General features: G+C 46.7%; 1 protein-coding gene and 1 long non-coding RNA gene across 8 annotated transcripts; one reads left to right on the top strand and one right to left on the bottom strand.

The window, feature by feature from the left end:
* Window positions 1,924–5,175, top strand: LOC110431211. 7 transcript variants are annotated; one of them, XR_002448587.1, is made up of 4 exons: window positions 1,924–2,541; window positions 2,866–3,185; window positions 3,825–4,001; window positions 4,874–5,175. It is a non-coding gene; the product is annotated as an uncharacterized LOC110431211 (long non-coding RNA). The 7 variants fall into 7 exon arrangements; XR_002448591.1 differs by having other exon boundaries at window positions 1,924–2,954; window positions 3,104–3,185; XR_002448588.1 differs by having other exon boundaries at window positions 1,924–2,999; window positions 3,104–3,185.
* Window positions 5,205–6,738, bottom strand: LOC8072847 (aspartyl protease family protein At5g10770). Its single transcript, XM_002436895.2, has 2 exons — window positions 6,600–6,738; window positions 5,205–6,505 (listed from the first exon to the last, which is right to left on the bottom strand). Exons 1-2 carry the CDS (start codon window positions 6,733–6,735, stop codon window positions 5,244–5,246), a joined length of 1,398 nt encoding a protein of 465 aa, XP_002436940.1. The 5' UTR covers window positions 6,736–6,738; the 3' UTR covers window positions 5,205–5,243.

Raw genomic sequence — 11,832 nt, 5'->3', positions numbered from 1 at the left:
TTTAGTAGTGCCTGATTGTGTGCTTGCCCCAATCTAAGGAGTTGCTAAGAAGAAGTGCTCGTCCTATTTTGGCATGGAAGATGCTTAATATGAGGAAGAGGAACCTGTCCACAGAGCACGTCACAAGAAAATGAATAAGCATCCTTGAGCACACAGACGTACGTTCCCATGTACTGCCGCCGAACCACGTATTTATTTTTAACTCTACAAACCTGGTGGGCTCCTAACACAGAACCAGAAGAGGAACCCGTCTACAGAGCACGTCACAAGAAAATGAATAAGCATCCAAGAGCACACAGACGTACGTTCCCATGTACTGCCGCCGAACCGCGTATTTATTTTTAACTCTACAAACCTGGTGGGCTCCTAACACAGAACCAGTGTCCACGTCTACTTTTTTTTTTTTTACGTTCCTTGGATCCTGAGGACCCACGGCTCCGGTTGCTGCCGTACATTTCCAATTGAATCGGATTCTGATTTTACTGTTACCGATTCTTACTGATTCTTTCCATAATTCTTGTTTTCACAGTTTAAAAAAAAAAAAAATTCTTGTTTTCACTCGGCTTCTCCGTTTTACCTGGATCGGGACAAAGTCGCAGCCTCGCCACCTCCGTAGAGTTTATTGGTTCCGCTTAGGCTGTCTCCAACAGCTCATGCAAAGTGAGAGGCAAACGCAAAATAAGGTATGCACAGTAAAAAACATCCTTCCAACAGACGACGCAAACGGAGCATGCATTTTGGGTAGGAGGCGAATCAGGACGCATATTTGCGTCGTCTTTCTCCACGACGCAAAATCCATGGCGTCGTAGTGGTGGGCCCGTATGAGGAGCGTCGTGGTGGAGCGGCCGGCGCAGCCAGGAGAGCCCGCCGTGGGGGCACATCCTCGGACCTGCCCGCCTTGGTTGCCTCGCCGCCGGATCCGGATCCACTTCCTCGCCGCGTCGGGGGCGGAGGTGCTCGCCCAGTGCTCGCCGGATTTCGCAGGGGAGAGAGTAGCTGTGGCGCAGGGGCGGTGGAGGGAAGGAGGTGCTCGCCGGCCGCGTAGGGGAGGAAGCTCGCTGACCGCGCAGGGGAGGGAGCATCCGCGGGGCGAGGTTGTCGGCGCTCCCGCTCGCTCGACCAAGGCAGCGGCAGAGCTCCCGCCCATCACGACCCTGCAAGGAGCGGCCCGGAGCGGCCAGTAGTCTGGGTGCTTTTGCGTTCGCGTTGTTGGAGAACAAAAACTTTGGGTGCCTGACTTTTTCTCTATCCATGACCCAAAACCTGAAATACGTCTTGTGTTTGCCTCTCTGTTATTGGAGACAGTCTTACGTCTCTCTCCCTCTCCCTATCCCTATCCCTCTCTCACCCGACCTGACGAGGCGACAGCGGCGTCCCTCAGAGGCGGCGCCGCAGCGGCCCAGCACGGCGGCCCGCGCGGCTAGGCCGCAACCGGTGCGGCCATCCTCTTCCTCTTCTTCTTCCTCCTCCTCCTCCTCCTCCTCCTCCTCCCTCGCGTCGCGGTGTTGCAGCCAGACCCCCCGTTGCCGGGGATTGACAGTGTCATGAACCTGCGGCGCTGCGCCGCCTGTTAGCCTTCGGCGGTGCTCGTTCCGGCTGCTGTGCCGCGTGAGCGTGCCTTGCTGGTCGCCGCCGGTGTTCCTCCCACCTCGCGCCGCCTCCTCCTGTCGGTCCACCTCTGCTACTGTGCTACACGAAACCCTAGCTGATGTTGCTCCGCGAACCACGCCTCGTGCTGCATCAGCGGTGGTAGGGAACGCCCCCACAGCGTTCGGCGCTGTGTTGGGAAAGGAGGGACCACACATCGAGCCCACCTCGGTCAGGTGTGGTCATCTGTCCCATGCCTCCTCCCCCAGATTATGCATTCGCACAGCTGATTGGGGGTGCTACAGCCTGCGTTACCTCCTCTCTGCAAAGGCAAGCCTCTTCTATATTCCTCCCTTTCTCACTCTGAGTTGACCTCCTGCAAATTTTATCGCTTACTGTATGTCGAACCACTGTTTTTCCCCTGATGGTTGGTGCAACTGGTACAAATTTTCCTTTGCTGTATAGGCCATCATCAAAGAGGAATTCTTATATAAGTTGGGAACATAGCCTGGTTATTTTGAAAGGGAAATATTTTTTTTTTGCCTATATGGCTCATGATGAAATTGATTTAGGAATTCTTATATAAGTTGGGAACATATGCCATTTTCAAAGGGAAATACTTTTTTTTGCTTAATGGCTCATGATGAAATTAATTTCTCATACAATTTGGGAATATGAGCTGATGATCTTCAGCGCTCTTATTAGTCTTATCTTGAAAGGGAAATATTTTTTTTCCCAGGTGGCTTATGATGAAGTTGATTTCTCATTTAAGTTGGGAATATAGGCTGATGATCTTCAGCGGTCCACGACATGTTCATATATATCCTGATGCCGCTTGTCTACCCTTTGTATTGAGGACTAGATTTTTGTCAAGTTTTTTCTGGCTGTGGATGTTATACTGAGAAGGAAATATGCTTCTTTTTGTTTGTACACTTCCGTCATGAAGGAATGCAGGTAACTATTTTTTCATGTCTGAGTTTGGTTGCAATAAAGGGATAGAGTTTACATGCTCCTCACAATATTGGAGTCCTTTTATGCTCTCGAGTTTAATTGTAGCTTAACTGCTGCTAATTCAGGGTACTTTCTACGCGTAGATGATCCAATCAAATTATGCCATTTAATTTATTTCAATGCCTCCCACCGACTTACCTTTTGTTTTCTACATGATTTATTGTCCTATGTCTTAACGATGGTGGAACAGAAGGGCATTGCCTCACGTTTCTTTTTACTTTCCACATACTTATATGATTTATGAATGATTTTGATGCCACCTTCTAGGTTCCTAATTGTAGCCCACCTCTAATTTGTGCCACTTACAATACACTGTTGTGGCTTAAAGAATGAAAGAAGCTGCCTACCCTTCATCGGTTAGTGTCAAATGTGGTTCGATTGTGTGTTCTTAACTCACATAGGTATAAATAGGCCATGCTTTATTGGTATTAAAGGTTATTACTTTGTGATGTAAAAGAGGTATGGTTCCTAACTATTTTCCTTTACACTTTTTTACTCTTATGAGGTTTTTGGGTTAAGGAGACATCCTCCCATGTGCTCATGCTTGATTCAGCTGCAACCTAAGTGTCGCTAAGAAGAATGTAAAGGTAAAAACAAGCAGCTCCAGTTACAAAATCATCTATGCGTATAGGAACTTAGCGGGAAGCTAAAGTTCTATGCCTGCTGGGCAGTGCAATACGATGTACCTGCAAGCGGCAGGCACCCTCTGTTGTGCTACGTTACTTCCTCTTCTCAAGTGTCCCCGTAGCCTTTTATTCATCTTGCATCTAAACAAAAATATTGACTCTAGCTATATTGTGTTACAGTTGGATTTCTTAATAATTCTTGGTACGTTGCTGCTACCTTTTTGTTTCCTATTTTCCTCAGTTCATCCGTACAATACTGTCTTTTGGCTTCCATGGTTTGCAGTAGGATAATACAGTCCATAAACTAAATGGTTCGATTATTTGGTACATGTACTGTCCAATGCCAAATCCTTTTGCCCTTAACCATGAGTGACATGGATTGGTTTTGACTAAATCCTCATGCATCATAACATTACCTGAAATGGCAATTTCCATATTCTGCAAACACGATGTGGTAATAAGCTGGGCTCCTTTTGTGTCGGCCTTCAGCTCTCAGGTCTCAGCTATTACAAAAACATATGTATGTATAACTGACGGTTTCTACTGAGTATTCACACATCGGACCCTATTTTTCTTATCTATCTTTTGGTTGATTTGCAGGCATCCACGGTAGGCAAATTCAGCACCTCCTGTTTTCTATCCTTGGCTATGTGTATCAGATGTTCTTCATAGGGCATCAATCTCAGACACTGCTAAAGACCTGCAGAACTTTTAGAGAAGGGTGGCCTAATGTCTCAGCACAACAATTAACTGCAGCGTTCCAATAGTTAACGCCAGGTTTCACTCTTTCTCCTATCTGCGATTAAATTTGGTTAGCATACTCTGATGCCTCCCTTTTAGGCAAAATAGTTCTCTAAACTGGAATCAAAATTGACGGGTAGTTAACATAGTTGGTTTCTTGGTACATTGTAAATGTCATAGACCAGTTTAGATGAACATTAAACTTTAGTGTTTTTTATTCTTCCTCTATGATAAAGGCTTGCTTCGACTGGCTATTAGCATTGTGTTCAGGCTTTACACATGCTCTGTAAAAGTAATACTGCGCAATTGTGCTCCCAAAAAAGAAAGTGAGATTTTGTTCTTTAAACACAGTTTTAGTTATCCTCGCGTATCTTACATGAAAACAGTTGTGTTACCTAAAATGTAAGTGAAAACTGGAAAGTATTCTATGATCGTTTCTATGATGGCTCCTCGAAATATTTTAACCCATTTTATATATCAGTAGTATTATTATTGGCCAAAAATTTACTATGTCTGTACAAATACTAATTAATGATTAATAGATTCAATTAGCTTATCCAAAAAAAAACACATTACTTTTGACAGTTTCCATTTTCCCTACTAAAACTGAACTTGCACAGTAATGCTTACTTCAAAACTGTTACGAGTATCAGTTGCCAGTGTGTACTGTAGGCTCTGTCCCAGCCCGCAAAATTACTCTCTGCTTCTGTAATATGAAAATATTATAAGCCCTTTCCATCGTAGACAAATATCCTGTTACATGATCATTGTAGGATAGCGCAAGATACATCTTTAATATTCATGTATACCATATCCATCTCAATAGATCACTAAATTTTTCTCGCCTACAACACAAACGCCTTATCTCATGTTTATTAGCTCTCCACTAAATTTTCTGTTTCTTACAGCAGGTATCTTGGACCGACAAAATGTCTACCTCATCATTTTGTGATATGCACGGGCACTTGCTTCACATGAAGAAAATAAATGATATGTCCTGTGCATGTCAAACTCTTTGTATTATTAGAATAAGTTTGCCGTGCGCTTTTGTAGCTTCATTAGTCAGCTAAGACCACCTAAATCTTTCAAGAAGCTTATATGCTTCTATATTAGTAGACTGAACAACATGTTTGTACTGAACTACTGCAAAATACTAAAATAACAGTTCTGTATATCATAACTGTATATATTATGACTCGATTCACCGTTATATTATCTCGCATCTTGCGCGCGAGGGCGCGCGCCTTTCACTAGTATACTATATACTGCTTTACAGCTTCAGCATGCACCGGCTCGGAATCCGACCTTACCATGCCCGGCATCGTAGAGCACCTCGAGCGTGCGCTGATTCACGTTGCCGATGATGCCGAGGCCAACATCTGGGCCTGACTCCCGGAAGGCTAGGCAATCCTTCACCAGAATCCCATTGGGGACGTCGAGGTCGATGGTGGCGCCGCCACTGAACGTGAGCGCGACCCTCGGCACGGTGACATTGCTGTAACCGGTGAAGTTGTAGCAGGTGTCAAAGTCCTCGCTTGCCACCATGGGGTACGCCGCGAAGGCCTTCCGCAGCGCTGCGTTCAGCGCGTTGTACGCAGTCTCCGGGAGCTCGGTGACGATCGTGCCGGAGTCTATGAGCATGCCACCACGGAACGCCGATCGCGGGATGTCCAGCGGCTTCCCACCCACACTGATGCCTGTCATGTTCACCATGTACGACGTTGCGTCCATCGGCAGGTGCCACATCGGCGTGAACACGAAGGCCGACGTGTTGGTGGCGGCGCTCGGCCGCACGCCGAGGGCTAGGAACCCGGCTTCGCTGTTCAGCGCCGGGAGGCAGTACGAGAAGGCGCCACCGTAAACCGACGCCGTCTGCACGACGAGCGACTCCGGGGCGCCTCCAAGCCCCAAGAGGCCATCGAACTTGTCGCTGGGACCGCGCTGGTCGTGGCCACAGCCGAAATGGAAGTCCTTGACGGTGATCCCCGGAGCAAACGTGATCGTCTCGTTGCTGTACACGCCCCTCGTACTCGAGCCGTCTCCGTACTCGACGCGGTACCCGCACTGGGTGCCGCCGCTCGTGCAGCCGTTCCTGTAGTGGTCTCCGAGCTTGTTGCACGCGTCGGCGCCGCAGGCGATGGGAGCGTAGGTGGAAGACTTGCTTGGATCGAAGAGAGGATCCTTCTGCGGGTAGCACTCGGTAGAGTTGCACGGCGCGCACTGCACCCACGAGACGTCGCTGCCGGTGTCCATGAGGAGCACCTGCGGCACGGATGGCGTGCCGAAGCCCAGCGTGACCATGTACTCCAGTGAGTCCACAAAACCACCTAGTCGGGTCGGGACGGTCACGGCGGCATCGTCTGGCGTACTCGCCATGCCCGTGGACGCTCGGCTCTTGATGTAGTTTGTGCGGGCGCGGCTATGGCGGAGCGTTTCGGAGAAGGACGGCGTCGGCATGTCAGAGTACTGTGACGCCGCGCACGGTCCGTACCGGTGCACTAGAGGTACTGACAGAGTAGCGCTGCTCGGCTCCAGGTTCACTGAAAGTCATCATGCGTATATATGGTTACGTAATGTCAAATGTGTAGGCGGCCAAACAAGTGACGACGATGAGGAGATATTGAGGTCACGTACCGCTGGATGCAGAGCATACTGCTTTTGGCTCGTAAGACCTGCGTGGCACCACTACAAACCCATGCTCGTTGTCTGCATGAGAGATGTAGCTGCAGTAGCTACACAAAACAACGAACAGAAGCAGAGGAGACGCCATGGAAAAAATATGTGCACTCTGTACGTACAAATGACAGGATGAGGACCAACTAACTTTGAATTATATAAGCACTTCTCAACTTTGATTCCCTGATATCCACCGTGAAGGTGCGAAGCCTGCTAAGCTCAGATGCCGTGTTGTCAGGATTCAGGACAAGATTTCCCATTTGTCGTTTGCGTTGTTGCTTTGCCACGTACGTCCCATCGTTTTTCTTGTAATTGACGAATAGCTTTTGAATCTTAAATCACCCGCCATTAAGGACTTCGAGTATTCAACTACAATAATGTGTACGTGGCATAGTAAACCTTGGTATAGAGCGAGTACATTTTGCATTATAACTCCCGTTCATCAGGCGCCAACTTCGTTAGCCGCCCGGTCAAGAAAAGGAAACCAGCCGCCTTGCATCGATTGCATCGTGGTGTTCTTGTGGTTTCCTCAGCCGAAGCTGATCTGCTCGTTCTCGGCCGCTCCAAAGTATTAGGCATTGAATGACGCTAATAGATAGGCTTAGTTTGGCTCCGTGGAATAACAACCTTACTTCCTTGAAGAAGATGCTTGTGCAGTCTTGGGAGTTTAAATGAACCCCTCTACAGATTAGGTCATTCCTTGCCCTTCGGATAGCCGCCCAATACATGTGAATCACTGCAAGTATGATCGAAAACTTACGGCAAGCTGCCATTTGCGGGTACATTGGCTTCATGAATTCCTCCACACTGTCTGTTGGAAAGGGACAAACTTATAGCGCGACTGGCCGCGCGCTCCACGAGCGCGTGACCTGGCTCCACCACGCCTTCTACCTCGCACCTACCTCCTCCATCGTCACCCCTTGGCCAGCAGCAGCCTCGCCACCAGCCACACGGCCCACCTTCCGTCTGTGCCCTCATCCTGGTCCTCGCCCCTGCTGCTACCCAACGCCACGCCGTGGCACAATAGGGTCTTGCTGGAGCTCTAGTGGGACCCTACTGTGCCCGCGGTAACCTCATACTTCCCTTCCCCAGTCTCGCTGGAGCTTCGCCATGGCCATGGGCGCCCCGCACTGACCTAGCATTGCTGCCTCCATTGCCGCACCGCCCTCTCGTCGTCCTCACTGCCTGGCTGACATGCCTCCCTCAAACCATCTTCTATTCCCGTCGGAGTTTGTGAAAAAGAGAGGGGGGCGTGAGAGCAGGAAATGCCAGAACCCTAACACAGGTGTTGGTATTAATTAATGTACAGTAAGATCTATGAATATCCGCAAACGCACAGATAGGATACCGATGTAGCACTTCACTAGGATGACCCAACTTTAATATCGAACCCAAAGGAACAGATGGAGGGATCTTGATCTTGGCTTAATCTGAGCACAATCAAGGATGAGACACTAGAAGGTTGAGGGAGAGAACTAGGGTGGTCTAATTGTATTTTTAGAGAGTTTCGTACTTACTGACCCGTTGGAGAATTACTATGGAAGACCGCAAGCATAGTATAAATCTACCACGTAACAAAAGGTCTCCTACAGATATAACCTACAGACGGGAGGTGAACTATATAAGACTCAACAAAGCTGTCACCTTCGCGATCTACCACCGATCTGGACTATAGGGCGCATCTACGAGTAACCTGAGCCTAAGCACCATGTTTACACTACGAATTATATTCTAACCTAGTGCACAAGATCAAAATGCTCAAATGAAACCTACAAACCAGAAGAACAATAAGAACAACAAACTCACTAACTAATAGAAGTTGATGACCGAAGAAATCTCTCATCCAACAAGCTCCTGGAGAACTTGGAGAACTCGAATCCGCAGGTACAAGCTGAAGAAGGAGCACCGACAGGCCAGGGGGGCTTCCTCCAGATCTTCCACCTCTCTTTCTCTCTTCTAGTTCTAGTTCTAAGACTAGATCTAAACCTAACTAGAGGTGTACTAGTCTTTGTGGAACTCATTACGTTTAAATCTAATCATAGGGCACTTTAGTTCATTTTTGTTTGTTCTACGACATTAGTTGATGATTTATAATTGCAGTTAATTATCATCAACAGCAGGCGAGGTCTACTTCTCCATCTCCAACGCCAGCTGTAAGGATGGGGTGGGCTGTGCGGGAGGGCCTACGTCACGTGGTCACGATCCAAAGCAACATGTCACATACAATGTTTTTCTAAACGCTAAATGGTAAACAGTCGGTCACCTGTCATTTAGCCATTTTTTGGGCTAAATAGTCCATTAAATAGGTTAAACAGTAATTATACAGACTAAACGGATGATTAAACAAAAACGGTGTACCACTACGCAGTGTTTACACGGTGTTTAAACGGTCTAAATGACTGTTTAGCGAACAGTGTGCGCTTGCAAAAAGATTGTGAAGAAAGCGATCTTGAGAGGTTTCTTCAACTGTCTAACAGTATAACACACATAATTATAAGACTCATGGTCCAAGTTTTTCTCATAGTCACGTAAAACGGGTTTCGATGCCTTTGACCCTCGAGACGGGTTCATCAACCCCAACCTACGTTTGCAGGTTTATTTTTGACGTGAAGTTTATTAATCTATCGCACGTAGCATACCACGTTCCACGACCCTATACCTTGATCCCGCTGACCTAAAAACTTTGTGGCTATGGTTTTTTCTTCTTAAAATATTCTTGATGCTAAGTTGATCCTTGTGGTTAACCTGAAGAACACTTTATGCTTTTGCTGACAAAAGCAATCCTAAATCCATTAAAAAGATGGGTCAGTTTATGGGTGATAAATTTTGGTCATATAAGCGTTTGATAGTGAGAAGACATTTGGATCACCATTTATATCCAGAGACATCTCTATCATCGGTGAGGGTTGTTCTAGACATTGTTTGCAACACTACTACAAGAAGTTTTCCCACGCTGGGGTTTTTGTTTTACAGAGATGGGCATTACAACCGCCTCCATTTAAAGGTCTCCATAATGGAGACCTACGAAGGTGGTTACTTTGCTCGCATTGATTAATTAATTGTAACATCCCTGATGTTACGGTTACTAAAACTGGACCATGTCAGCATAAGCATTGCATAGCATATTGATTAAGCACAACTTGATGCACCAACTTAAAACAAGTGTACTTTGGTTGCTTGTGCTTAGGGAATTAAAGTGTGCTTACATTGTGAATTGAGGCTAGTGTGATTGTGAAATCCCTAGTGTTCGAAGATTTCCGAGAAAAGGGGGGGGGGACTCTGATTTTAAAACCCTAGTTTTGCCCCCTTTTGTGCAACTTAAAAACCAAGCAAAATTTGAGGTTGAGTTCAAAAGCAAAGTTGTAGATCTTGTCAAGATGTACAACTTTGGTGTTTTGAGTTTTTGAAGTTTTCAATACAAAATCCAAAGTAATTTTGAAAATACAGATTTCCACAAATTGCCCCCTTTCCCAATTTGACTCCCTAATTCAAAATCTGTTTGGAATCTTGAAAAATGACCAACATGAAAGTTGTAGAGCTCCTCAAATTGAACAACTTTTATTTTAGGAAATTTTCAAGTTATTATGAAAAATCAAAAGTAATTTTAGAATTTTTGTTCTGGTCAAATTTAAAATTGGAATTTCCACCAATTGGGATTTGAATTTCAAACTATTTTGCCCAAATTCATCCTCTTCCACTCAAAATTAGCTCTGGGCCCTTAAATAAGTTTTGTAGAGTGCAAAATTCTGAGGAACTTTTGTTTTGACCAAATTTTGACTTCTATTCAAAATGGTGAAGTAATTTAAAAAAAAGGAAGGGAGGGGATAAACCCTGCTACAGTGCTCGCGAAGGGGGGGATGCACTGCAGGCCGTCGGGGGTGAGCTGCGTCCTGCGCCGCCACGCACCTGGCCACGCAACTGCCTGCTTGCTGGACCTCGCCCGGGCGTCCTCATCCGCAACACGCTCTTCGGCGCATGGATAAAGCCCCGAGCGGCCATGAATTTTTTTTCTTCCCCCTCTGAACCTCACCGCCAACCGCCACCACTCAACGCCAAAATTCACCGTTGCCTTGGCTTCTCCATCCCCGCGCTCCTGTTCCTAGCTTCGCCGTGAACTTAGCTACCTCCTGAACCCCTCACCTCGAGCTCTAACCATCTAGAGCTCCGACCCGAGCCGTTCTCCTCCGACTCGGGCCAAAATCGCCGCCGTGAGCACTTCCCGTGGCCAGCCCTCTTCCGACCCTCTCTGACGCTACTGAGTAGCTCCTCGAAGTCACGGTGAGCTACTGGTGCTTGTGCGCCCCTCGGTTTGTGCTCTATTCACTTGTAGCAGCCGGCGGTCGCGTGACCGAGGTCACTGTCCGCCATGGACGCAGCCATAGGAGTTAGCGGATGGGAGAGCGTCCGAAAAGGGTGTCAATGGGTGACGCGGCCGTGAAGCTGGGGAAGCTAGCACGCCCAACCACGGAGGTCGGGAGCTCGCCGACGGTGTGCTTGGGCTCGCCGGAGCCGCAGCGAGAGGAGGAAGAAGGGTCTGACGGGGGGACCCGCCCGTCAGTGACCGCGCGAAAAGGGGGAGAGCGTGCGCAGCGCACGCGTGGGCCGAGCGTGAGCAGGCCGGCCTGCGTGCTGAGTTCCTGGGCCGCTCGCGGCACAGTGTCTTTTTCTTTTTCGTTTTGTGCAAAATTTATTTTATGTTTGATTTTGTATAGTAAATCATGTGCTGATCCAAAAATTATGGAAATTTTTGTGTAGGTTCTATACAATGGGTACAACACAGGAAAAATACTAGATTCCATTTTCTGGTAGTTTACATATATATAAAAATTGCATCCTTTAATTAGTAAATAAAACTTCCATGAATTTTAATAATTTATGGATATATCCAAAAATCACCAAAATTTGTGGTATGCCAACGAATATTATTCCCTGGCTTCACACAAAATTTGGTGGCATTTGGATGATATTTGAATAAAATATTAATATACCTTTAATTAGTGATTTAATAATAATCCTAGAATATTTAAGTGATAATTAGCTTAATTTCTCAAAATAGGATTTGAGTGCCTTTGGAATTGTGTGTTGACATGAGGTCATTAACCTTAACGACCTTTGGCATTTAATTATTGTTTGGTATTAATACTTAATTACTGTCATTAATACCTAATCAAGAATTAATTAAGGTAAAAGG

Source organism: Sorghum bicolor, chromosome 10 (assembly GCF_000003195.3).
Source record: "Sorghum bicolor cultivar BTx623 chromosome 10, Sorghum_bicolor_NCBIv3, whole genome shotgun sequence".
NCBI classification, from domain to species: Eukaryota; Viridiplantae; Streptophyta; class Magnoliopsida; order Poales; family Poaceae; genus Sorghum; species Sorghum bicolor.
This window is presented reverse-complemented; position numbering and strand designations above follow the sequence as displayed.

What these genes read in the sequence shown, in the direction of transcription:
- LOC8072847 (XM_002436895.2), bottom strand. Translation starts at nt 6,735, where the DNA reads ATGGCGTCTCCTCTGCTTCTGTTCGTTGTTTTGTGTAGCTACTGCAGC. An exon ending in AGTATGCTCTGCATCCAGCG is followed by an intron (nt 6,506 to 6,599) that starts GTACGTGACCTC and finishes GATGACTTTCAG; the next exon opens with TGAACCTGGAGCCGAGCAGC.